This window comes from Panthera onca, chromosome X, assembly GCF_046562875.1.
Source record: "Panthera onca isolate mPanOnc1 chromosome X, mPanOnc1 haplotype 2, whole genome shotgun sequence".
Lineage (NCBI taxonomy): Eukaryota > Metazoa > Chordata > Mammalia > Carnivora > Felidae > Panthera > Panthera onca.
Genome location: NC_138357.1, coordinates 1,281,336 through 1,307,658, shown reverse-complemented (window position 1 = coordinate 1,307,658; position 26,323 = coordinate 1,281,336). Strand labels below are relative to the sequence as shown.

The 26,323-nt window shown below is 49.6% G+C and overlaps 4 protein-coding genes across 4 annotated transcripts in view; 1 reads left to right on the top strand and 3 right to left on the bottom strand.

Moving 5' to 3' along the window:
• Positions 1 to 26,323, bottom strand: part of GAB3 (GRB2 associated binding protein 3) — a 289,515-nt gene that overhangs the window by 19,131 nt on the left and 244,061 nt on the right. The window lies entirely within an intron of this gene.
• On the bottom strand, positions 730 to 2,133 carry LOC145713609 (cancer/testis antigen 1-like). The gene is made up of 3 exons (XM_081792480.1): positions 1,725 to 2,133; positions 1,243 to 1,371; positions 730 to 1,029 (listed from the first exon to the last, which is right to left on the bottom strand). Exons 1-3 carry the CDS (start codon positions 2,012 to 2,014, stop codon positions 891 to 893), a joined length of 558 nt encoding a protein of 185 aa, XP_081648606.1. The 5' UTR covers positions 2,015 to 2,133; the 3' UTR covers positions 730 to 890.
• LOC145714433 (sodium- and chloride-dependent creatine transporter 1-like) lies at positions 2,013 to 6,166 on the top strand. Its single transcript, XM_081793933.1, is given in 11 exon segments — positions 2,013 to 2,090; positions 2,465 to 2,821; positions 2,823 to 2,936; positions 3,770 to 3,904; positions 3,991 to 4,094; positions 4,163 to 4,287; positions 4,872 to 4,984; positions 5,108 to 5,245; positions 5,322 to 5,424; positions 5,517 to 5,617; positions 5,708 to 6,166. Coding segments are annotated over 11 exon segments (1,812 nt in total). The 3' UTR covers positions 6,152 to 6,166.
• LOC145714430 (olfactory receptor 10V1-like) lies at positions 15,803 to 16,765 on the bottom strand. Its single transcript, XM_081793929.1, has one exon. It carries the CDS (start codon positions 16,763 to 16,765, stop codon positions 15,803 to 15,805), a length of 963 nt encoding a protein of 320 aa, XP_081650055.1.

The following is a 26,323-nucleotide window of genomic DNA, read 5'->3' as shown; positions in this document are numbered from 1 at the left end:
AGGGGTCTAGGGGCAGTTGGTGAGGTAATGGCTGTGGCCTCAGCCGATTGGCTGGGGAAGGGTCGGAGTCCTGTTACGCAGGTCGCTGGGCGTGTTTTGATCAGGAAGTTTGAACGGGTGAGCAGGAGGTTACTCAAAGGGAGGAGGCGAGGTCTGAGGTTTCTGTGATTTTCCCGGAAAAGGGGTCATGTCGGGGACATAGTCACTCAAGGTGGAGAACACAGAACAAGATGGAGTCGGCCGGCGTAAGCCCGCCTTTTCAGGTGGGTGATGGGTATTGAGGAGGGCCCGTCGGGATGAGCACTGGGTGTTGTACGGAAACCAATTTGACAATAAATCTCATATTTAAATACAAGAAAAAGTTAAAAACCCTCCAGTACAGAAAAGAACTATAAGCAAGAATTCAGTGAAGCAATGAGGAAGGAAGTATTTTCAATTACTTTGGCCAAGATTTGGTATCTTTTGTATATAAAGAGCATTCACCAGTCAATAAGTAAAATATGACTCTTCCAATTGAAAAATTAATCAACGAGGGCCGCCTGGGTGGCTCAGTCAGTTAAGCATCCGAGTCGGTTTCGGCTCAGGTCATGATCTCACGGTTGGTGGGTTCAAGCACTGCGTCGGGCTCTGCACTCACAGCGCAGGAACTGCTTGGGTTCTCTCTCTCTCTCTCTCTCTCTCTCTGCCCTCTCCCCTTGCTCTGACACAGTAGCTGAAAATACACTCAGATGCGGAAAAGTAGTTTTATTTTCTGCTGTAAGAACGCCCCTCCTCCAGCAATAGGGAAAAACAAGGCCCAAAGTCCAATAAAAACAATTAGACCCCCGTAATAAAGCGGCAACCAGCATCGGAATGGACGCCCTAGGGAAGGGAGGGACGCTAGGTTACAATTAGCCCCTTTTGCCTGGCTCCGGCAATCTGAAAAACGGGGGCACGAAGCGCTGCATGGTCCAAACCAACAGGGAAAGCTGGTCAAGACAGGAGGCGATGGAAATCTGGAGTTGGCCAGGGTCTTCGGCAGTCAGTCGGCTAAAAGTGAGGGAAAAAGAAAATCCAAATGAAATGTCATCACTCTTGCCCCTATCTCTCTGCCCCCCCTCAGGTGGCCGCAGGCTCAGGGTGCCACACCTACCTCTTTGGACCTAACCTTTGGTGTCTCCAATTCACTATTAGAATGACCCTCAGGAGATAGGCCCTAGCGACCTGACACCACCCCCCACGAGGGACCCGTTTGGAACTAACATAATTAGGACGTTGCCGAATACCGTGAACTCCTTCCGAACTGCCCCGACCTGGGGCTGGCCCTGTGTCGCCAGACACTGGTGGGCCACCTGTGCCTCCGTGGGTGACGGGAAAGGCATGGTGACGTAGCTGGTAGCCATTCGGTTAAGGCATCATCGAAAACCGATCGCGTCGGTGCCTCAGGCGTCCTGACCACTCCGAGGCCTGCTTTCCCCACGGCCACTCTCCCCCCTCTCCATCCTCTCAGGTCCGCTCCCCTCCTTCCCGGTCCATCAGGCCGCCTCTCCCCGCCACCCCTCCCGGCCACCCCTGGCCCATCCGCCCCCCCCCCCCCCCGCCCGGGCCGGTCCCTCCGGTGCCCCGGTCCCCCCTCCCCTCCTTGCCCTGGACCCCCAGGCTGAACCCCCTCCCCTCCGCTCCCCACCCCGTCGCCTCCTCTAGGCCCATCGCCCCGGCCACCCGCCACTCGGCAAAGAGGATACAACTGCAGCGGCCGGCTCCCCGGCCCTCCGGCTGTGGGCCCGCCGTGCCCACCGGGTCCCGGCAAAGGGTGTCCGCCAAGCCCTGGCACGGCAGCTGCGCCCGGGACGGGAGCACATGGCGCCTGCGCGACCCGCGGGGCCGCACCGGCCGCGGCACACTCCTCTCCCTCACCACCTCCGCCGGGGCCTTCGTGGCCTCCGGGGCCATCTGGGACACCGGGGTCTCCCGGGCCACGCTGACCCTCGGGACCACCGGCCCCACCGCCTGCGCCTCGATCTGTGGCCTCCATGGTTCCCCGGCCTGGACTTCGGCTGAACCGCCGAGGGAACGAACGAACGAACGAACGAGGCTCCCTCGGGAAGCGGGTGACGTCACCTGCGCTCCCCGCGCACCTGCGCAAACCGGCCCGAGGCTAATGCCCAGAATCCCCTCCTGTAGGCCACTGGCACGTGACTGTTTCCGGCCCGGCCCGCCCCTCCCCCCAAGCGTGTGTCTGCGCAGGCGCCAGCCGGGCGCACGTGCGCGCAGCCAACTGACCGCCGCCCGCCCGGGTCCGGGCGTCGAGGCGTGGGCCGCGCTCAGGCGCTTCTGGGCAGCACCGTGCCTGTCCCTGTCTGTGGGCTCCCCGTACGGCTCGGGTCTGCGTGTGCCGGGACCCGTCCCCGGGGGCGGGGGGGGGGGGGGGGGGCCGAAGCGGGATGCCGAGCAGGGGCCACTCCCAGGCCCTGCCTGTCCTCAGGGAACACGCCCCGCGCGGCCCCTAGGGGAGCAGGAATGGACGGGCCTCGCTCCCTCACCACTTCTCGGTCCCGGGCACCATCAGTCCCCTAGTGCCTGCCAGCCTGGGGGAGGGTACACCGCCGAGGGTGCGACCGGCCTCCGGCCTGGGGCTCCCGGGCTCCCGCCTCCCACACCGCAATGGCTGCGGGCTTGGGCCGGGGGCCCCGGGGGCCCAGGGGTCCCAGCTGGCCCCGAGGACAGCGGCACGGGGGAGCACCGCCCCGGCGACAGCTCCCCCGTCGCTTTGCCCTCTGCTGCGGCAGCCTTGACGGGCTGTCCCTCCCCCAGGAACAAAGTCTTGCGGCTCTGGGGGGGGGGGTGGGGGGTTGGACGTGCCAGGGGCCCTCAACTGGGAGGTGACCCTGTGTCTGCCGGCCTGCTGGGTGCTGGCCTACTTCTGTGTCTGCAAGGGGGTCAAGTCAACAGGAAAGGTACAGCTGGAGGCGGGCGGGTCGGGGTGGGTGATGATGGCAGGGGTGGGGGCAGCATGGCCGGTGGGGAGAAGGGGTGTCTCCGCGGGGGGGCGAGGTGACCGGGCCAGGGCCTGAGGCGGGGGCAGGTCCTTGAACCCAGCCCGGTGGATTTCCCACGCGTGCCCGGGTAGTCCTCCGCAATCTCCAAACTCCAGCCCAGCCGCCTTCCATCCTGAGGGGACAGGCCCAGGCGACAGCCAGCTGAACTTGCCTGTGTCGGGCATCCCCGCCCCAGTTTCCCTCTCTTCCTCACTCACTACTTCCTCACTCTCTGCTTTGCGGCCAGCCTGGGGGGACCCAGTCCGTGGCCGTCCCTTGCCTACCTGTCCTGCTCTGCTGAGGGTGGGAGGGAGGCAGAGGTCTTCGCGGTCACCTCGCTGTCGCCTCTGTCTCCGGCCGGCCCAGTCCACTCCGGCCTGCCCAGGACCCTGCCCCTGTGCAGAGAACCACCTGCAGTCAGAGGCACGGGAGGCATGGGACCTGCCTCCAGGCCGATGTCCTGCTCCCCACCCGGGGAAGGTCCTGCCTCCGCCCTCCCTCTACAGCTGACCTGTCCTTGCGGGGGCGGCCGATGGCCAGCTGAGCACCCCGCTTCCTTCGGGAGGAGCCCAGGCTCTGAGGAGTAGAAGGGGGGGGGGGGGCTGCAGGCTGGCCTCCCGCTTGACCTCGGAGCGGACCGTACCACAGTGGGGGGAGTGTGGCCCGCCTGCCCCCCTGCTGAGGCTGGGGGCCCCTAAGTGGGGAGGCGGGGGCCGCAGGGCCCCTTCTGAGCAGCGCCCCCCCCCCCCCAGATCGTGTACTTCACGGCTACATTCCCCTACGTGGTCCTCGTCGTGCTGTTGGTGCGGGGAGTGCTGCTGCCCGGCGCCCTGGATGGCATCATCTACTATCTCAAGCCTGACTGGTCGAAGCTGGGGTCCCCTCAGGTGAGGGGGCGGTGGGCTGGACGGGACGAGGGGCGGGCCAGGCCGGCAGGGCCCCTCACCTCCTCCCCGCCCTGGTCTATCTCCAGGTGTGGATAGATGCCGGGACCCAGATTTTCTTTTCTTACGCCATCGGCCTGGGCGCCCTCACGGCGCTGGGCAGCTACAACCGCTTCAACAACAACTGCTACAAGTAGGTGCCGCAGGCCGTCCACGGGCAGCAGGCGGCCTGACCAGTCCCCGCGGCCCCTCTGCCCCCAGGGACGCCATCATCCTGGCCCTCATCAACAGCGGGACCAGCTTTTTCGCTGGCTTCGTGGTCTTCTCCATCCTGGGCTTCATGGCCGCAGAGCAAGGCGTGCACATCTCCAAGGTGGCGGAATCGGGTGAGGACCCCGACCCCTCCGCCCGGCCTTCCGTCCTAACAGACCCCATCCGCGAACACACGTGCACACAGACGTTCTGGGAAACGAGAGACAGATTCACTTCGCTTGTCCCGTCACTCGGGGCCGAGGGAGGCCCGGCCGAGCAGCTGCGAGGCACAGCTGTTCCGGTCGGCCCCGAGCCGGAGCCTCACGGGCCGGGCCACGGGGGGGGGGCCTCGAGCTCTCGTCCCTCCGTCCGTGCATCCCTCCCCGGGGCCGTGGGCTGAGCCCCTCACATTCGGCCGAGTGTTGCAGAGGGAGAGGAGGGGCTTTCCGGGGCGAACGGTGACCGGTGACCACAAGGGCTGCCGGCCGGCAAGACCCGGAGCCTGAGCCAGACACCCCGCTCTCGCGGGCTCGGGCCCCCCGGCAACACCTTGACTCAAGGGGAAAGGCCCCCGGCCACAGCACGCCCCGGCGTCGTCCCTCAGTTTGGAAGCTCAGGGAAGGGGAGAAGGGGAGAGCGGCGGGCAGTGACGAGGACGGACGGAAGGGAACGCGGGCGCGGGACACAGGTGTCGAGACCCTGCCGCTTCCCCCTTCAGGACCCGGCCTGGCCTTCATCGCCTACCCCCGGGCCGTCACGCTGATGCCTGTGGCCCCGCTCTGGGCTGCCCTGTTTTTCTTCATGCTGTTGCTGCTCGGCCTGGACAGCCAGGTTTGCGGGGGGGCGGGGGGGGGGGACAGGACGGAGGGTGCCGGGAGCGTGGGGGAGGCCCCGGGGTGAGGGGGGACGGCTGGCAGGTGGCCGCAGGGGCGTGGCCTGAGCGCCCGGCCACAGTTTGTAGGTGTGGAAGGCTTCATCACTGGCCTGCTCGACCTCCTCCCGGCCTCCTACTACTTCCGTTTCCAAAGGGAGATCTCCGTGGCCCTCTGCTGCGCCCTCTGCTTTGTCATCGACCTCTCCATGGTGACTGATGTGAGTGGGGGCGGGGTGGGGGCCGCCCCAGGCCTCCCGCTGCCTGCCACCTTCCCTGACCTGGCTCCGTCCCCAGGGCGGGATGTACGTCTTCCAGCTGTTTGACTACTACTCGGCCAGCGGCACGACCCTGCTGTGGCAGGCCTTCTGGGAGTGCGTGGTGGTCGCCTGGGTGTACGGTAGGCCCGGGCCCCGGGGCGAGCTGGGGGTGCGGGCCGGAGCAGGGGTGGTGGGGTGTCCGGCTCCAGCCCTCCCGCCTCGCTCGCCCCAGGAGCCGACCGCTTCATGGACGACGTCGCCTGCATGATCGGGTACCGCCCCTGCCCCTGGATGAAATGGTGCTGGTCCTTCTTCACCCCGCTGGTCTGCATGGTAAGGGCCGGGGGAGGCCCGAGCCGGGGGCGGGGTGCCGAGGGCCCGCCGCTGGCTGAGCGCGCGGCGGTGGGGGGTTCTCACCTGCAGGGCATCTTTATCTTCAACGTGGTGTACTACAAGCCGCTAGTCTACAACAACACCTACGTGTACCCATGGTGGGGCGAGGCCATGGGCTGGGGCTTCGCGCTCTCCTCCATGCTGTGTGTGCCCCTCCACCTCCTGGGCTGCCTCCTCAGGGCCAAGGGGACCGTGGCTGAGGTCAGTCCCCTGCACCCCCTCTTCCCTGCACGACTCCCTCCTTCCCTCCCTCCCTCCCTCCCTCCCACCCACCGGATCAAGGCGTTTCCTCCCAAGTGCCCCTTCTCCCACCCACTACTAGGATGTAGCATCACGCTAGGAGTCTCTGAGCCAGAAGTCTCTGGGCCATCCCACAGGGGGGTGGATGGAAGGAACGCTGAGCCTCCAGGTCCCGAGGTCACGGCAGGGGGAGGAGAGAGAGGTCTGTCCCCAGCCCCTGCCCCGTTTCCCTAGGACAGAGTGTGGGGTGTGGTCAGTGCCTGTGGGAGGGGCCCCGGACCCCCACCCGTGCCAGGTCGTGGGAAAACTCCAAACTCCTGCGCAGCCGACTTCAGTCCTGAGGGGACACGCCCAGGTGGCAGCCAGCTGCCCCTTGCCTGTGTCGGGCATCCCTGCCCCGGTGTCTCTTCTATCAGGGTACAGAGACACCTGTAAGAACACTTGTGCGGGGAAAGGTGGCTCACTAGAGGAAGGTTGGAATAGAGGACGTGGAGTCAAGCTGCAGAATCCAGCACAGATCTTCCCCATGGCTACTTGGCACCAAAAACACTCGTCTCGTAAGACGTCACAGTAGCTCACGCTTCCTGTATTCCAGGCTCGCTCTCAAGTGCTTTGTATATGTCAACCCGGTATGTCAGTTTTCCCGCAAGCATGATAGCAGCCACGGTCTCCTTCTGCCGTGTTGCCACTGTCCTTCAAAACGTGAGCGCATGCTCTCTCTCCACGGCTGCAGAGACTCAAAGCCTGTCCATCTCTGGATGGTGGTAATTGCATCTTTACTCCATCCGTAAAATCGTGTGGGTAGCCTGTAATCCGTGGGCTAAATTATTAAGTTCACCTCCACCAATTTAGCTGGAATAAAATAGTAGAGGGAACATGGGGCAAGGAGGAAATTAGCTAATCCAAATGAAAAGATGGGTAAAGCGACAAAGAAATCAAACAGGCCTAAGGGTTACAGTCCTCACTTCTACATTAGACGTGAGGCTCGCATTGGCACTTTTCATTTCTTTTATCTGCCGTCCTTTCCCTCCCCGTTCCCTTTGCCCTCGGCCAACATCCCAGCTCATGAGGATGGGGTGACCCAAGCCTTCTTTCCCAAGGGGGCTGAGCCCTTGCTGGCCCATAAGGACTCACTGCCATCTTCCGCTGAATTTTACCTTCCCACATAGCGGTACCAGGAGATGCCCCCGCCCCCCAAATTCTGTGGGTCTCCGGCACACTTCTCCCCAACGCCAGTGTAGGGCAGCGGCTCTCTCTCCTCTGGATCACCGGGATACCTCTCCCCAGCCAATGCAGTAACCCCTCTGGCTTGTTGGTGCAAGAGCACAAGGAGCCCCAGATGGCCAGGGAAATGCTGCAAAGTCAGTTTAGTGCAGCCTTTTTGTGGAGACCGTGACGGTGAACGAGACTTCGGTATGTCCAGGGACAGCATTGCCGGCAAAACCATGTCAGCAGGGAGGGCAGGTACATATGTAGACAAACTCTTCCAGGGAGGAAAACTTGTTGCCCCCTGCATGAGGGAGGGGGTCCGATGTAGTCAACATTTCAGTAGATCGCCTGGGTGATCTCTCTCAAGGATGACACCATATCTGGGCCTCTGTTTTTGGTAGATGGGGCATGGAACAGTAACAATACCCAGATCAGTCTTGCCGAGGTGAAGGCCATGTTGTTCAGCCCGTGAGTAATGGCCATTTCTGTCCCCATGGCCCCTTTTATCATGAGCCCACTGAGTCGGAATCGGGGCAATGGGGGGAGGGATGCCCGGTTGGCTCAGTCGGTTAAGCGGCCATCTCTTGATTTCGGCTCGGATCATGATCTCACAGTTCGGTTCGTGGGTCCAAGCTGCACGTCGGGCTCTGTGCTCACTGCATGGAGGCGGCTTCAGATCCTCTGTCTCCCTCTTTCTGACCCTCTCCCACCCGCACACTCTGTCTCTCAAAAATAAATAAGCGTTGAAAAAGAGAACCGGGGTCCCTGGGGAAAGAAGCTGACTGCCATGCACAGAAGGGGTCGTCTTGTCTACCTGATTACCAAAAGCCTCCTCTGTACTGGGTACGCCTTGGTGAACATGCACAAGGAATGAATGTTTCCTCACGATGCGGACCCATTCTTGGAAGTCCATTCATATACTTCTTCCCCGGCCTGCCTTGCTATCAATCCTCCATCAAATGCTTCCAGGTCTGAAACACACCCCCTGGAAGGGACAGGGCTGAGGTACGATGGCGGCCAGCTGGGAGGGTTGTGGGGGTGGTACAACGGCTTTCTGACAATCAGTTATTCACCTTCGTCGTTAAACAAGTCATCCTTTCCCTACTGATCTTCAACGTCAACTTCACTATGTAATTATTGCCCATATGTGTTGGAGACATTTTCTAGACTTTCTCTCAAGTCCATTGTTGTGTCTGAATATGCCCATACCTGCCCCACACTCCCCTTTGAAAAGAATATGACAGGGGAACCTGGGTGGTTCGATGAGTTAAGCGTCTGACTTGGTTCCGGCTCAGGTCGTGATCTCACGGTTCGTGAGATCGAGCCCTGAGTTGGGCTCTGTGCTGACAGTACAGAGCCTGCTTAGGATTCTCTCTCCCTCTCTCTGCCTCTCCTCTGCTCACTCGCTCTCTCGCTCTTTCTCTCTCCCTCTCTCTCTCTCTCAAAATAAATAAGACTTAAAAAAAGAAAAAATATTTACAGAGAAATAATTCATGAATGTCAATTGTAGGATTGTAACAGAACAATGTTTACTTTATTGAGCCTACATCAAATGCACCTGAACCAGAGCTCCTGCCATCCCAAGACCAACAAGAACCTCCTGTACCTTTCCAGGCCAGTCAGTGTCACCCCCTACCCCCCTCACACACACTGTGCCAGGCAAGCTTAGTGACTGCTTAAAATGCCACAAAAGGACGAGACTATGTAAAGGCACAGAGAGTAGGGTGTTGCGTATACAAGAAGAGCATAAACGTTAAAAGCAAATCCTCTGGTGTCTTGAATTTCCTTTTCTTTTTTTCTTTCTTTTTTACTTTAAAAGTTATGAGATTGGTAATGGGGGGTTAACTGCCTTAGAGACAAAAAAGTCACCATTAAAACCAACCTTTTCAACAAAATAACCATTATTGCCATCCTTGACTCCTTGTCATTTCCTTTATCATCTTCGTCGTCTTTCTGTTTCTCTTTCTCTCACTTTTTCAGCCTTTACAGCCCCATTTTCTTTTCTTACCTCAGGTCTCTGTTAGCCACATACCCCAGAATATCCATTCTGTATTTTTCTCCATCTGAACAACCTTATCGTCTACTCATGTCTCCCCGTTTCTTTGTGGCATCTCCCGTGGAAAGGGCGGGATAGTCCCCTTGAGTAGAATGCGATGCTCAGAACAAAATAAGGAAATGGGCAAAGGGCTCCTGGATGAATTTAGATCCTTAGGTTGTTTTCTATTTAGGGGGAAATGAGCTGTGTCTGCCTCTGCCATGTCTTGCCCTTCGCAGAGCGTTTGGAGTAGGAGGCGCAAGCATATAGATGAAGCTTCTGATGCTCCTCCCGGCACCATGTGGACTCTCAGTTTTATTCCTTTGGTCTATATGTGTCTCCATATGCCAATACCACACTGCTTTGATTGCCGTTGCTTTGTAATAAGTTTTGGAATCAGCAAGTGTGTGTCCTCCCATTTTATTCCTTTTTTTCAAAATTGTTTTGATTCATCATGTCCCTTTGCAATTCCACGTGAATGCAAAGATCGACATTTCTCTTTCTGAGAAAGAAAGAAAGCCGTTGCAGTTTTTATAGGTACTGCCTTGCATCTTTAGATCACTTTGGGTAGTACTGCCATCTGCCAAGACCATTCAGTGGGGAAAGAGTAGTCTCTTCAACAAGTGGTGCTGGGACAACTGGGTATCCACATGTAAAAGAATGAAGTTGGACCCCTGCCAGACACCATATGCAAAAATTGACTCAAAATGAATCAACAACCTAAATGGGATGCCTTTCATTTATTTAGGTGTTCTTTAATTTCTTTCAGCAATGTTTTATAGTTTTCACGTATGATCCTTACTTACCCTTTCTTGGTTAAATTTATTTCTAAGTATTTTATCCCTTTTGATACTATTGTCGGGGCAATTATTTTCCTATTTTCATCTTCAGATTGTTCATTGCTGGTGTACCGAAAAACAACTGATCTCTGCGTGTTGGTCTTGTAACCTGAAACTTTCCATAATTCATTTATTAGCTCTAGCAGTTTTTTGTGGATTCCTTGAGGTTTTCTATATATAAGATCGTGCCCTCTGCAAATAGAGATAGTTTTACTTTTTTGATGCCTTTTATCTCTTTTTCTTGCCTGACCGCTCTGGATGGAACTTGTAGTACAACGTTGAAAATCACTGTTGAAAGTCGGCATCCTTTCTTGTACCTGATCTTAGAGTAAAAGCTTTCAGTCTTTCACCACTGAGTATGATGTTAGCTGTGGGTTTTTCATAAATCCCCTTTATCATGTCTTGGAAGCTCCCTTATATTCTTAGGGTTTTTTTTTTTTTTAATGTCTTCATTATGAAACGTTGTTAGATTTTGTCAAAAACTTTGTGTACACCAATTAAGATGATTGGGATTTTTTTCCCCTTTGTTTTATTGATTCCCTGGTAGATTTCACATATGGGACCACCCTTGCATTCCTAGAACAAATCTTACTTGGTGATTCTGTCTGTGTAATTCTTTTAATATGTTGCTGGATTCAGTTTGCTAGTATTGTGCTGAGGGTTTTTGCATCTGTATTCATAAGGGATATTGACTTGTAGTTTGTTTGGTTTTTTTTTTCGTGGTGTCTCTACTTAGCTTTGGTATCAGGGTAATGTCAGCCTCATAGAATGAGTTAAGAACCGTTCCCTCCTCTTCTGTTTTTTGAGTTTGAGGAGGATCAATGTTCATTATTCTTTAAGCGTTTGGTAGAATTCTCCAGTGAGGCTACCTGGTCACGTATTTTTATTTGATGGGTATTTTTTTTATTATTGGTTCAATCGCTTATTATAGGTCTGTTCATATTATCTTACCCACATTTCCGTGAGGTTTGCTCCTTCACTTCTTTCAAGTCTTTGCTCAAGTGTCTACTCCTCAGCAAGGATGTTCCTGGCTCCTGTCACTAAAATGAACCCCCACCCCTATCTCCTGTCTCTCTTCCATGCTCCTTTTCCCTTAGTAATCATTGCCATCTAACATACTATTTATTCACCGTATGTATTGTCTGCTGCTTTCGCAGGACTGTAAGCTCCAGGAGGCGGAAATTTCTGCCTGGATTGTTCACCACTGCAGGCCTAGTGCTTAGCAATAGTGGACATTCGGTTAATATTTGTGGAATAAATGCATGAATAAATCAGGATAGCTGGAGCTCAGTGAGAGAACAGTTCCTAGTTGAGGAAGAGGTGGGCCACAGTAATGAATATGGATTTTAGCTTCAAGTGCAATGGAAGGCATAGGAGGGCATCAAGAAAGGCAGTAAAATTATCTAATTTATGTTTTAAGATCAATCTGGAAACTGTATTTGAGGGGGACTGTGGTGAATTCAGAAACCAGTAACTTTAGTGTCAATAGCTTTCAGGAGAGAGATGATGATGGCTTGAACTAGTATTTCAGCAGTGGAAAAGGGGAAAAGTTGATGAATTCAAGAAATACTTTGAATGTAAGTGAGATAGAGCTGGTAAATGGAAGTGTGTGACCACACCCATGCTTGCGCTGTGTTTTTCTGTATTATACCAATTGCTTATAAGGAGAAAGCATTTGTGTATTATACACACAATAAGATGAATAAGAAATAGCAGAAGAAAGTCTAGATGAGCTTTATTCGCTTTCTGAATGGGGAAGACTTCTCTAAACCTACCAACAATGGAATAATAACAGCCACAATTATTGGGTGATTAGTCTGTGTTCTAAGCATGAAATATGAATGAGCTCATCTCATTCTGAAAGACACCAACATTTTCATTGTGGTTGTTTTTAGTATGTGAAATGACTGATTGTTATTTTTTTCTCCAAACTTTCCCATATTTTCTTTATTTTCTACAGTGAGCATGGATTACCTTGGTAAGCAGAACACAAATTAAGAAAGTTACTCAGTAATTGTTGTTCAGCAAAACTTCTAATTAGTTCCCAAGTGAACTATGTTGAAGTTTTAGTAGTTTTGTTCAATTCTTTGGAGGCCAATCTTTCCTTTGAAAGTGCTTCTAATTGGCACCTTTTCTTGATGCAATTAAGAGGGTTGTGATGAAGTCCCTGAAGTCACCAGATCTCAGGCCCAGGCTAACCACCTCTGGGCCAGTGCACACAGACTTTGAGCCATTCCAAAAAGCACCCTTTGTAAATTGCACACATAATGCTCATCCTACCTGGAAAGTTATTCTCCAGGGCACAAGTGATAGCTTGCTTCATCAGCATTTCATCAATATTACATGAAGAAATATGTTGCTTTTCTACTTCTTCCAGGCACTCCCATATACAATCCCATATGTCTGTGAATACAAAAACCATGCATGCACAGCCAGATACTCAGGAGGGCTCAGCACTTCACAGCCCTCTTCTCTCTAGTGCCGGTGCCGGCCTGGCCACCTCTGCTGTGTAGCAGTCACAGCATTCATGTTTCTGAATCATAGAAGACTTCCTTGGAATGTAGTAAATATATTTAAAAACACAGTAGGCACAATCTGTGATGACTATGGATAAGAGGTGGCAGGGCCAGGGGGTACACATCAAAGAAAGTGGTGATTAAATCAACATTGATCTCTTTGCCAGTTGCCAGATACTCAACATTTTTCTTGAATTCCTGAGCTTCAAGTCAGTATAGCCACATAAACTAGGCACATAAACTCCTGTAGGTGCCTGTAACCCATCTAGCCTCCAACCAACCTCACTATATTTCCCCTGCTCTCCAAAGTCTTCTGTCTCCTTTTCCTGTCTTGATGACAGGTGTTCCCACAGCCACTCATGCTCTCATCTTATGCCCCCCCCCCAATCAATCCCTGTAAGTGTATCATAGCCACCCTTCCCAGGCCACCTTAGGCCAAGTGTGCATTGTCTTTCACCATACAGATTCCATGGCTCCTTCCCTCTGGGAACACCACCATTCCCCAGACCACTGAGGTGGGTAGGGTCATTTCGCCCCTGACCACTCCCTGCCCCACACCCTGTGGTCTCAGATGTGTCCCTCCTCCCTAGGATACTGTGTGCTGCCTGGAGTGGTGGAACTTCCTGTCTTTGCCCCTCTGCCTCCAGGCTGCATGTGCGTGTGCGTGTGTGTGTGTGTGTGTGTGTGTGTGTGTGTGCATGCGCACAGCTGCCTGGGTTGGCGCAGTCACTTCTTTCTTTCACACATAACAAGGCCATGGTGGACGGGAACATGAGGCTGCACTGCTGTCAGCGACATTATCATTACACTTGCCTTCAATGGAAACAGGACCAAGGCAGTAATCAAAATGGGTCGTGGACTAAATGGTATTTGAGCTGTGCCTTCAAGGAAGAATGGAGGTTAGATACATGGCAAAGATGTGAGAGAGCATTCTAAGCAAGGGGACTGCTTGGGCAATGGAGACTCATCAGTTCCTTTACCTTTTAAAACTCTTTATTATGGAAATTACACAATACACACAGGAGAGAGAATAGTATTAAAAAACCCCCACCTTCCCTTCACCCAGCTCTAACACTTGTCAACATTTCACTAGTTTATTTTGAAAGTAGGGAAAGATTTTTTGGGAGAGAGATGTGGGAGTTAATGTTTCTTGAAGTGATAGAAGAAGAAGCACCCACCCAAACTTGTCCAAATAAAGGGGTGCCCACACACCTTTTTACAAGGGCATTGCAGGTCCCTGAGGTCCAGGGCCCAGGTGGGGTTGGAGCAGGTGACATCAGCCACAGTCTCTCCCCCTCTCTCCCAGGAGCCACATGCATTTCATTTAGCATTGTGGTAATGTGGAGGGACCCAGTACTGCTTAAGATGTGGCTAATCCTTGCTACCATGAATTTGGCACTCTGTAGCCCAGGGGCTGGTCTAAGCATCGCTTTTCATGCCTGTCCCTTGCAATCCTCACCACAATCTCAGGAAGTGTGGAATAGTATCGCTTCATTTGATAGCAACATGGACTCCTCTCTCAGCATAGCACTGATAGCCCTGGACTATCTATCCCCAGGAATTTGCTGGTCTGTAAGCTCCTGGGAAGAGCCTTTAGTGGATTCTTCTGTGTTGTCAACATCTTCCCTCAGTGACTTCCAGTCACACCGACCAAAGAGGAAGTTGGTCCAGGCACTAGAAACATGATCCACATGGTTCCTGCCCTTCAAGTTCTGTTGCTCTCATTGAGGAGTGCCCCTCTGGTGGCTCTGAAGGTCTTTTTGTGGTAGAAGATGGGGTAATCGCCTAGGCATGATAAGCAAAGTGGTCAGAGCTGTTAACTGAGGAGAGCAGGCAAGGGTGGAAATAACTGATGCTCATGATGCTTTTCTGTGCATCAGTTAAGAATGCTTTATGGGCTTAAAGTATAAGGAAATGTATTGTTGACTGAACATGAAGTCTAGAGGGAGGTGGTGATGATGTTGGTTTAGTTGTCCAATGAAGGGTCATCAGGGTCCTAGGCCCCCTCCTTCCTGACCTTTTTAACAGCATGTGGATGTTCATAGATTTCATGGTGGGACTAGTCACTTCTTCCTATGAATGGTTTGTAACCACTGCATTAAAACAAGTTGTTTTGGTGCCTAATCCCACAGACTAATTTGTGAGCTCCTTGAGGGCATGGACAATGTCTTATGCTTTTCTGTACCCCAAGTCCCATGCCCAGTGCCTGGTACATACAAGGTGCTCATTCATTCATTCATTCATTCAAGAATTATTCCTAAGTGTTGTGATGGAGGGGAACACAGGGATCTATGACATTTATCTCAGCGTGTGGGGTGGAAGTAGCATCAGTAAACACTTTTTTGGGGATCATTCCACCTGACCTGAGTCCCTGAATAACAGAGGCCTCAGCTCAGCAAAATATTGAAGGCTTTAATTCTGTTAGCATCTGGGGTCTGAAGATATTCCTATACCAAAGCTCATGGGGGTTCACAGTTCAATTACTTCTTGTTGAACACCTATGATGTACCAGGTTTTGGAGTGACAGAAATTAATCATAATTCTTGCCTTCAAGGAGTCTACAGACTGGTCAGGGAGACAGACAAAACACTTCAGTACTACGTGATGAGTAAGCATGCAGGGCCAAAGAGAGGGGGCACCTACCTAAGCCTGGCAGGTTGGGTTAGAGGAGAGGCAGTGTGCACAGGCTGCCAGGAATAAGTGGCATTTAAGGGTGAGAAGGAGTCAGCTGGCCCAGAGGCCAGAAGGGGGGCAGATTATAAAATGCCTTAGTGAGGGTGCTAACTGTCATGAGGATGGGGCACATTACAGGCCTCTGGTGGTGCTGCTGATCCAGGTGATCTCCAGGTTATTTTCTGATGTGGGATTCAACTTCAGGGTTGGCTCTGCCTTTCTACTGCTTTATGTAGTTTGGAGTTGGGAGCTCCTTGTGTTTTTGTTACTGCTAGCTCTTTGGCCAGAGAAGTGGTTGCCTTAATGTTTTGTTTGGGTCAGGTCATGACCTTCTTTCCACCAGTGTCTTTGTCTCTTACAGTGCTCCAGATGATAGATGCAATTGTCCATGAAGGAACAGTGAAACATCCACAAATACCCCAGAACTTCCACATTTTGGAAAGCCTTAGGATTCATTCTATCTCTCTGACCACAAGAAAGGAGGCAGTAAGGTCCAGGTGCACAGAACCATGAAGCAGCCCTCAGAGAGAGGAGCCACAAGGTGTGCTGTGGGATGACCATCTGGATTCTTGAAAGGGGTCCAAGTTAGTTCTGGCAGACCCCATCTTTCCCTTCACCTTGCATTGGGTTGCTGCCTCATCTGGTTATAGCTCTTCAGAAGTCTCCTGAGGGCACCCTTAACTTCCTTGTTCCTCAGGCTATAGATCATAGGGTAGAGCATCGGAGTTACATTGGTGTAGATTAAGGACACAACTTTGTCCTGTTCTGGGGTGTAGCATGACTTGGGGCGAATGTAGATGAATATTGCACAGCCATAGTGCAGAACAGAGACCAGCAGGTGCCCAGCACAGGTGGAGAAGGCTTTGCTCCTTCCCTCAGCTGAGTGGATTCTGAGGATGGCAGCAATAATGAATGCATAGGAGAGCAGAATCAGCAAGAAGGGAATCAACAAGATGAGCATGCAGACGAAGAAGACTGCAACCTCATTGGCTCTTGTGTCTGAGCAGGCCAGAAATAGCACAGCAGGAATGTCACAGAAAAAATGATTGATCTCATGGGACTGACAAAAGGGCAGGAGGAATATCAGTGTAGTAAGGGCGAGTGAGAGTGCAAAGCCGCTGATGCATGCCAGAGTCAGCATTTGCAGACAGAGGGCCCGGGTGATGATGATTGTGTAGCGCAGGGGGTTGCAGATGGCCACAAAACGATCATAAGCCATCATGGCCAGGAGGAAACACTCTGCACCACCGAGGGCGATGAAGAGGTGCATTTGCAAGGCACAGCCCAGGAAGGACATCCGCTGGCTCCTGGATAGGAAATTGGCCAGCATGTTAGGGACAATCACCAATATATAGCAAATTTCAATGGTGGACAGATTGCGAAGGAAGAAATACATGGGGGTCTGGAGGCAGGAGTCAACGAGGGTGATGAGCACAATAGTTGTGTGCCCTGCTAGGGTGACAAGATGCATGATTAGAAAGAGTCCAAAAAAGAAGATTTGCAGTTCACCCAGGTCCTCAAAACCCAAGATAATAAACTCAGAGCTTAAGGTGTGGTTTTTCTGAAACTGGGCCATTCTACATTCTCCTTTGTAGAATTCCTGGCTTGAAAAAGGCAGTTTTCTAGCAATTCTCCAAGTTGTGGGAGACCCTAGGGCTCTTTCTAGAGATGGGAGTGTAGCTGGCTCTGCAGGACCTCCACCTCCCTTTGCTGGGCTTGGCCCTTGTCTTCATTCTGTTACCTTTTTTTGAATTCTGCCCTCTGCTCACTGAGAATGAACTGTTCACTGTGAGGTCACTTTAGTTCACCTGTTGAGTTATAAAAAATGAACTGGAATGAGTAAAGTTTATATATGGACTTGTTTTTCATAGACCTTAAAGATAGTCTTTCTTTTACATTTTGAAGAGTTGTCTTTGAGTGGGGATGAAGGGGCTGAGCTTGATGTTATTAAATAGGTTTAAACAGAGGCGGGCCCTGCAGGGTCATTGATTGTGTAGGGAATTCTTGTAGGATATAAAGTCCGGAGAGTTGATTTTAAAGACAGTTTTGGGGGTGCATGGGTGTCTCAGTTGGTCAGGCATCCGACTTTGGCTCAGGTAGTGATCTCATGGTGTGTGGGTTCAAGCCCCGTGTCAGATTCTGTGCCGACAGCTCAGAGCCTGGGGCCTGCTTTGGATTTTGTGTCTCACTCTCTCTCTGCCCGTCCCCCACTTGGGCTCTGTCTCTGTCTCTCAAAAATAAATAAATGTTAAAAAAAAATTTAATTAAAAAAAATAAAGACACTTTTGACTGTGTGCATAGGCTGTATTGCCCCTCCTTTACTACCTCCCCCAAAGTCACAGGATTCCTGGGAATACCAGGAGAGGAAGGAGTGGAACCAGCAGTAGTTGTTGCCTCTTCTCTTTCAGTGGTCCTCGGTCCCAGGGAGGCCCTGGCTTATGTGTCACCTCCTTCCACATACCTCCCTTGACCCTTGGACTGAGTTAGTACTTCACTTAGGTTCCCACTCTGGGCTTCCACAACTATGTTATTTATCACTGACTTCTGTGATTTTTTTATGATCTCTCTGTCTAACCCAGCAACCTATGAGCTCCATGGTAGTAAGCTCCATGGTGTCTTATTCAGCCTCTAAAACAGTTGGTCACACATATTGGGAGTATCAATACATATTTCTTGAATAAATGCTTGTTGATCATTTCTGCATTCTTCACAGTTAATACAGGGTTAGGCACTGAGTAGGTGCTTAACATAGGCTTGAAGGAAGGGTTCAGTGAAGTATTGGGGATGGCTGAGGCCATGATCACCCAGGGAAGGTGTAGAGTGAGAGGAACAGAGGGCAAAGTGTGGGTCCTGTACAGGGTGACAGTGAAACGGAAAGAGCTAGGAGATAGTTGTGGTGAGAATGACAACTCTCAGGACAATGGGAGTTTGAGTGCCTGGCGGGGGTGGGGGGAAGACAATAGCTTTGGCTGGTCTGCGTCCAGAGTGCAGGAGAGAGGGGATAAGACCCAGCAGCCTCCTGGACTTTGGGGAACACGTTTGCTTCTTTCTTCACTTGGCAGGAGCCAAATATAAGTAAGAAACCTTGTGTTTAGCCTTAGATTTCTTCCTGTGCCTCCTTCCATCACAGCAGAAGACAGAACAAGATTTCTAAAGATTCTAGAGATATAACAAATCTAGAATCAGTGGGAGTTAAGGGTCCCCAGGGAGTGGAGTTGTCACCTAAAGGACAGATGCTCACTTAGGTATGTACCATGTCTACTGGGGCCACTGAGATTCAAAGTGGGTTCAGTGAAACCCAAAAAACCATTCCAATGATAGCTTTGCTTGGCTTAGACAATGGTTGATTCCAGTATGGCAGCCACTTGCATGTTACACTATTATTTTGGTTTTTATTGACCTAAATGGCATGTGGAGTCTTAGAGTTGGATGGGTCCCTAAAGGGCAACTTGACCACTCCGCACTTCAGAGTACATGGTCATGAAGTCTTTTTCCCTGGATGACCCGTGCCCCGCTCCTACCCCCACCATCAACCCTGACTAGAAATGACAGTAAGTTCCCACCCGCAGTCCCCTGCCCTGGCAAAGCACACAGTCCAGCCTGGCTTCCTTGCTCTGCTGCCTCCCTGCTCTCAGCCTCCCTGGAGCCCATCTGTCCCTTGATAACTGTGGGTGAGAGTGCATTTCCTGGTTCATGTTAATCTTCCTTGGGCTAGGACCCTTGGCTTTAGCTTTGTCACACCAAATCATTTCCACTCTTTTCCCCCAAGGCAGTGCTGCAGAAATATTGGGTTGCTTTATTTGGGCCTTAAACCTTGAAAATACTGAAAAACACACAAATGAAAGTAAAAGTCATACATAATCCTAACATTTAAAAAGTGAGAAGTGGAACTCAGTGTAAAAATTTCTGTTCCTTCAGTCCTACTCCCACTTTCCCAGAGAGAGCCACTCTTAGCAGTGAGGCTCATTTCCTTTCCTGCTTCGTCCTATGTGTATAAACAGACACTTCACACACATGTGCACTCATACACATGTACACACACATACACAAAACAAACGTAGACACACATGTACACACATACTCACCTACACACTCACACATAAACACAAACACATACATGCAGGCACACACATACAGACACACAATGCACATACATATGTGCACGCATACATTAACACACACATGCACACCCATATATACACATATTCACACATTCACACACATATATACATAAACATTCACCACACTCACACATTAAAAAGCTTAAATGGGGGAGCACCTGTGTGGCTCAGTGACTTGAGTGTTGGACTCTTGATTTCAGTTCAGGTCGTGATCTCATGGTTCATGGGTTCCAGCCCCATGTTGGGCTCTGCACTGACAGCTTGGAGCCTGCTTGCAATTCTCTCTCTCTCTCTCTCTCTCTGTCTCTCTCTCTCTCTGTCTCTCTCTCTTTCCTTCTCCTTCTCTCTCTGTCTCTCCTTCACTCACACGCATGTGCATGCGCTTGCTCTCTCAAAATAAATAAACATTTAAAAAAAGCTTAAATGGGGGACACTTGGGTGGCTCAGTCAGTTCAGCGTCTGACTCTTGATTTGGGCTCAGATCGTGGGATCATGGGATTGAGCCCCACATGGGGCTCTGTGCTGAGTGTGGGGCCTGGTTAAGATTCTCTCTCTCCCTCTGCCCCTATTCCCCGCTTGCTCTCTCTCTTCTCTCAAAAAAAAAATTCTAAGTGGGATAATAGTATATAAACCTACTGCCCTTAATGTTTTCACCTAATAATATGTCTGGGACAAGTTTTCAGAGAATGCACATTGCTTTACTTCATTCTTTTTAACTGCTGCCTTTTACAATATGGATGCACTATAATGTAATTAATTGTAATTAAATAATAATAACACATGATAACAAATATAATCTGTAAACAAAACTAAATAATCTGTAAACAAAACTAAATAAAACATAAAATAAATGATAAATTAATTAGTGTTTTATTACTTTTGCATCAAAGTGGTCTCTACCTGTTTCTTATCACACTTCATGGTACAAAGCACATCCGCACATGGAGTGGGAAGCAGCTGCTGTGCTCTACAGCTAGTGTGTCCTTCCTGCCGCTCTCCCATGCCCTGTGAGCAGCCCTGGTGTTACCTGGGAAGGGCAGGTCAGTGCATGGAGCGGAAATCCTGGAGAAGCCCTGTCAGACATTCTTCTGCTATCGCCTGCTGTTGGTGAGGAGGCTTGAGAAGGAGGAACAGAGCTTCTTCAGGGGAGAAATGGCAGGGACAAGTGGCCTGGACCTGGCAGCACAGCTTCCTACAGCCCAGAAGGTGGCTTTCTTGTGTGTCTGGACCACAGGGAGCAAGCCCTCAGAAGTATTGCCTGATGGCTGTTAAGAAGGGAGTGTCTTTAGAGGAGTTGCCACATTCTGTCACTTGAGTTAAATAGTCATTAAGGCAGGACTCTGCAAGTCCTAGAGGAGAGGTCAGGAAAGAGGCTGTCCCCGTGATCCCCCACCAAGGGGACTGCCTTCTCCAGGTCATAGAGCTGAACCTACACCCAAACCCAAACCCAGTGACCTATGTTTTCTTTGCAAAAAAAGTACCGTGTAGGTCTTGACAAGGTTATTTAACTCAGATCTGCTGAAAGTGCAGCCCTCAATGTGCGATCAACAGTATGTGAATGGGCCTTGGGCTGATTTTAGAGGCAGAAAGTGTACATGCTTGGCTGGATTTGAATCAAGCGAACAAGCCTTGCTATGAAGGAACATAAAGTGGGCAATGAAACCCGAGATTGGTGGCTTTTTAAGTCTCCCAATCCACAATGCTGAGAATCCATGAGTCTTTGTAATGACTACAAAGGGACACAATCTGGGTTATCAGGCCCTCTATTTTTAATGTGAAAACCCTGAGTGTTCAGAGTAGCTTACCTGAATCAGGTGGGAAATAAAAGTGGTGAGCTCTTGAGAACACTACTACTCAGCTGACTTGACCTTCTGTCTAATACCTTCATCTCCCCAGTCCCAGGCTACATATAGCCCAATGTCCGACCTGTTCCATGGTTTGCATCTTGGCAAAGCAGGGCCCAGCCTACTTCTGGGGTCCCCCGAATGCTTCACTTGCATTCATTAAGCACTCTACATGCTGCAGCTGCTCTGGGATGCTGACCACAGCTCTTCCTTTTGTTCACTTCCATTGCCTACTGACTTGCTCAGAAAAAGTCTCCTTACCATCACTGCCCTTTTAGGAATACCAGGGCCCAGGCCAAAGCCATTGCCATGTCTCAGAATCTTCCATTCCTTGGAGGGAGCAGAGGGCTGGGTTCTGGGCAGCAGTAAGGAGAAGCATTTTGCCACAGCATGAAACAGGAAACAGGACCCCCATAAAGCCTTATTTGTGCTTAGAATCAGCCTCCCTCCATCATCCCAATGGTTTCTGCCTGTGATCCTCCTCTCAGAGGGGCTCCCAACACTCCAAGATGGGTGTGTGATACTTTTCCAGCCCCTCTACCTTCCTCTTCCTCCTCTCTGGCTCGTCTCTCTTCTTGGCCACAGTTCCTTTTTTTTTTTTTTTATTTGAGAGAGAGAGAGAGAGAGAGCGAGCGAGAATGTGTTGGGGAGAGGGGCAGAGGGGCAGAGGGAGAGACAGAGAATCTCAAGCAGGCTCCATGCCCAGTGTGCAGCCTGATGTGGGGCTCAATCTCACGACCCCAGGATCGTGACCTGAACTAAAATCAAGAGTCAGACACTCAACCGACTGAGCCACCCAGGCACCCCTATGGCCACAGTTTCTAATACAAAAGCTCTTCTTTCTAATGGAGATAAAAGCCATGTATCAGGCTTTGGGAACACCTCCTTGACACGATATTGCCCTGCATGTGTTGTAAAGGGCAAGAGAGGGACCTGGTAAGCAAAATCACTGAGCCTTTCTGAGCTAAGCTGGCTCAGTGGAAACCAACGGAAGCCCGAGAGAGCAACTTGGCCTGGAGACAGAGGTCAAGGCCACAACAAATCTTTGGCAGGGTCAGCGGACACAGCACTTCGGCTCAGAGCTGACAGTACCTGCTCTTTCACCAGGTAGTGTGCATGCTTGCTTTAGTACCATGATTACTCAGGGAGGAATGGAAAGTAAAGAAGTTTAAACCTGAATTGAACACTTTGAAGGAAAGACACTTCAAATGACACGTAAGTACTGGAGTTGCTACCTCTGCAGATTCCTAGATGTTCTAAAGCAGTGATAGCTCAGCTACCCCACCACTCAAAATTACCCACAATTCCTGCATTTCCCTCCAGTTAGACATCACAGAATCTGATAGGATTTGGGGCAACACAGCACTGAATTCTGACAGCATCATTCTGCTGGACCTGGACATTGGCTTGACTTCCAAATTTGGTAGGTACAGGGCCAAGAGTGGATATTTGTGTGATCCTATTAACTGTTTAGACTGTGTAATAGGAACATCCTGGGTGAGTTAGCACTGAAATAATCTAATTTCTGACACCCTGAATGAACAGAACCCATTCCTGTGAATGGTGGTCCAGACTGCAGAACTCCCCATTAATCATCCAGAACCTCAGAGTCTGAGCAGAAGGGAGGTTGGAGAGCATGGTTTGGGACTTCAGTTGTTTCAACTTTAGCTCATAAGTTTGAAATACTTTTATTTTGGGCTTTTCTCTAATGTCTTTAAATTTAAACTTGCAAGGACAATTTTGAATTGTCTTGTCTTCCCAGAAAATTCATTATGGGTTTATGTCTGGGATATCTTGTATGTTGGGCTTTTATTATTAGAGTATCTTATGGTTGCCATTTGATCTTCTAAAACCTCTGATATTACAAGATATTACACAATGGTGGCTAGAAATAATTTGAATGAGAAAATAAAGTAAGGAGTAAACTTTTGGCTGTGGGTACACCATAGACTTCATTAATAGTTAAGCCCAATGGGTAAAGAGATTTAAAAAAATCTGTGAAATGTCATGTGTGTGTGAGTTGCGGAGGATAACTCTTTTCTCCTGTGGTTTCCTCAAGGAAGGAGATGCCACATGCAGATGCAGTGAAATATGCTGTTGGTGGGCATCCATAGGTCTACACTTCTTCCTTAAGTGGTTAATTTGACAAAGGTTCTGAGTGTGGGAAATTTGGTCTTTTTCTCCTCTCTTTCCACCCAGCTGAGTGGGAGGCAGTGATACTGGAAATGCGAATCTGCTCTTCAGACCCCAAACCTTCCCCCAGTGCATTGTTTCAAGTCTAGACTGGGAGGGAAGTATAGGGAATTAGCAAGCCCAGTCAGTCCCTATAGACAGGCTGTACCCACCAGCCAGCTTTTACCAGTATAAAGATTGTGTTTTGCTTCCCCACCTGATGGAACTTTTGTAGTATCTCTCAGCTGATTCAGAACTCTGGCCTTTCTTTACTTCTCCAAATTCTCAACTTAAGTGCTAATATTTGTGTTTAATTTTCTTAGAAATTGTGGTACCAAGTGGGCAGGAATGCAGTCCTCATGGGGTGCCTGAGAATTCTTTTGGTTTCTCAGCTAGCACTTCTGGTCCCCAGAGTGAACTCCAGTCCCCTTCTTCACCATACTGTCCGTGGGTCCCATGCCTGCCTGCAGATCATGAGGAAGCCACACCCTGTGCCCTCACAGCTGGGGCACTAGAGCTCTTCTCCGTGGAACTGATGCATGTATTCCGTTAGAATGTGACAAAACATGGGAATGCAAGCTGGTGCAGCCACTCTGGAAAACAGTATGGAGGTGCCTCAAAAAACTGAAATTAGAACTACCCTAAACCCAACAATCACACTACTAGGTATTTATCCAAGGGATACAGGTGTGCTGTTTCGAAGGGACACATGCACCCCAATGTTTATAGCAGCACTATCAACAATAGCCAAAGTATGGAAAGAGCCTAAATGTCCATCGATGGATGAATGGATAAAGAAGATGTGGTATATATATATATATATATATATATATATATATACACACACACAATGGAGTATTACTCGTCAATCAAAAAGAATGAAATCTTGCCATTTGCAACTACGTGGATGGAACTGGAGGGTATTATGCTAAGCGAAACTAGTCAGTCAGAGAAAGACAAATATCATATGACTTCACTCATATGGGGACTTTAAGATACAAAACAGATGAACATAAGGGAAGAGAAGCAAAAATAATAGAAAAAAACAGGAAGGGGGAAAAACATAAGAGACTCATAAATATGGAGAACAAACAGAGGGTTACTGGAGGGGTTGTGGGAGGGGGGATGGGCTAAATGAGTAAGGAGCATTAAGGAATCTACTCCTGAAATCATTGTTGTACTATATGCTAACTAATTTGGATGTAAATTTTAAAAAATAAAATTAAAAAAAAGAAAATTTTGTCCACCAAAAGAACTTGATGATATTCCCCTAAGTTTTTATCTTTTTTTTTTTTTTTTAATTTTTTTTTTTCAACGTTTTTTATTTTATTTTTGGGACAGAGAGAGACAGAGCATGAAGGGGGGAGGGGCAGAGAGAGAGGGAGACACAGAATTGGAAACAGGCTCCAGGCTCCGAGCCATCAGCCCAGAGCCTGACGCGGGGCTCGAACTCACGGACCGCGAGATCGTGACCTGGCTGAAGTCGGACGCTTAACCGACTGCGCCACCCAGGCGCCCCTAAGTTTTTATCTTAAGAAGATTCTTCTTTTGCTTTTAATATGTGTATCTAAAGTCTATCTGGGTTCACTTTTGGTGTATTTTTTTTAGGAATTTTTAATTTATTTTTTATATAATTTATTGTCAAATTGGCTAACATACAGTGTATAAAATGTGCTCTTGGGTTTTGGGGCAGATTCCCGTGGTTCAAGGTACAGACACAAATTAATTTTATTCTGTATGAATATCCAATAGATATATATTACAATTTATTAAAAATGTCATCTTTCCCTCGTCGATCAAGTTTGCAACATAACAAACTTCTCTGTAGTCTAGCTAAGTAAATAACATTTTAATTTTTTGTCCTAGAGCTCACTTATCACAGCCCAGATAATCAAGACTTATTGTACAGCAGTTATAGTTACAGTTAGACACAAAAAGGAGGTAAAAAGATAAGGTCAGGATAAATGGTTTACACAAACGTTGCATCTCAAAGGTAGAAGGGGTAATTCCTATGTATAAAATTCATAAAATATTTTTAGGATATTTAAATAAAAGATACTATTATAAAATTAAAAAAAGAGTGTGACAAAACGATGTGGCTGATTATTTTCTCCTAAACAGTCTCTTCTTGTTTTGCAAAGGTTAGCCACAGACTGATAGGTTCTCTTTATTTTCTCACCTTGTATTTAGGCGACCACAAAGAATTCCATGGTTGGAATTATCTGAGAGTAGGTACATTTGAAACAGTACATTTGAAACAGTAGGTTTCAGCTAGTACACATTTTAGAATTCATGGGGGTCCTTTGTCATCTAGTTTTGTTGTAGACTTGTCTCGGACTTTAGGCTTTGCTATCTTAATCTCTCTCTTTGTCTCGTTTTTTTGGGGGTAGGAGAGGGATGTGAAATTTAAAAAATGATGTTATTGCCACTGCTGCCACCTTCCCAGAATCTAGAAATTGTATTACTTCTGTATCAGAATAGTTAATAAAGATGTTTTAGCTTTGACACAACAAAATACAAAAACAATGATAAGTTTTGAGTAAAATAGTACCTTGAGGGCATGGAATCCTCATTCCAGATATCTCCTGAAACGACAAATGAAATACACATTATAAGGGGGAGAGGGTTCAGCAGCAAATAGCAGCAGCCTTTTATTAGCTGTTGTTTAGAGTAGTGCTTATTTTATTTTATTTTATTTTGAGAGAGACACACACACACACAGAGACAGAGAGAGCAAGTGGGGAAGGGGCACAGAGAGAGACAGACAGACAGACAGACACACACACACACACAGAGAGAGAGAGAGAGAGAGAGAGAGAGAGAGAATCCCAAGCAGGCTCTGCACCACCACCGCAGAGCTGGATGTGGGGATCGAACTCACAAACTGCAAGATCACGACCTGAGCTGAAGTCGGACGCTTAACCAACTGAGCCACTCAGGCACCCCTAAAGTAGTGTTTTTCTTTCTTTCTTTCTTTTTCTTTCTTTCTTTCTTTCT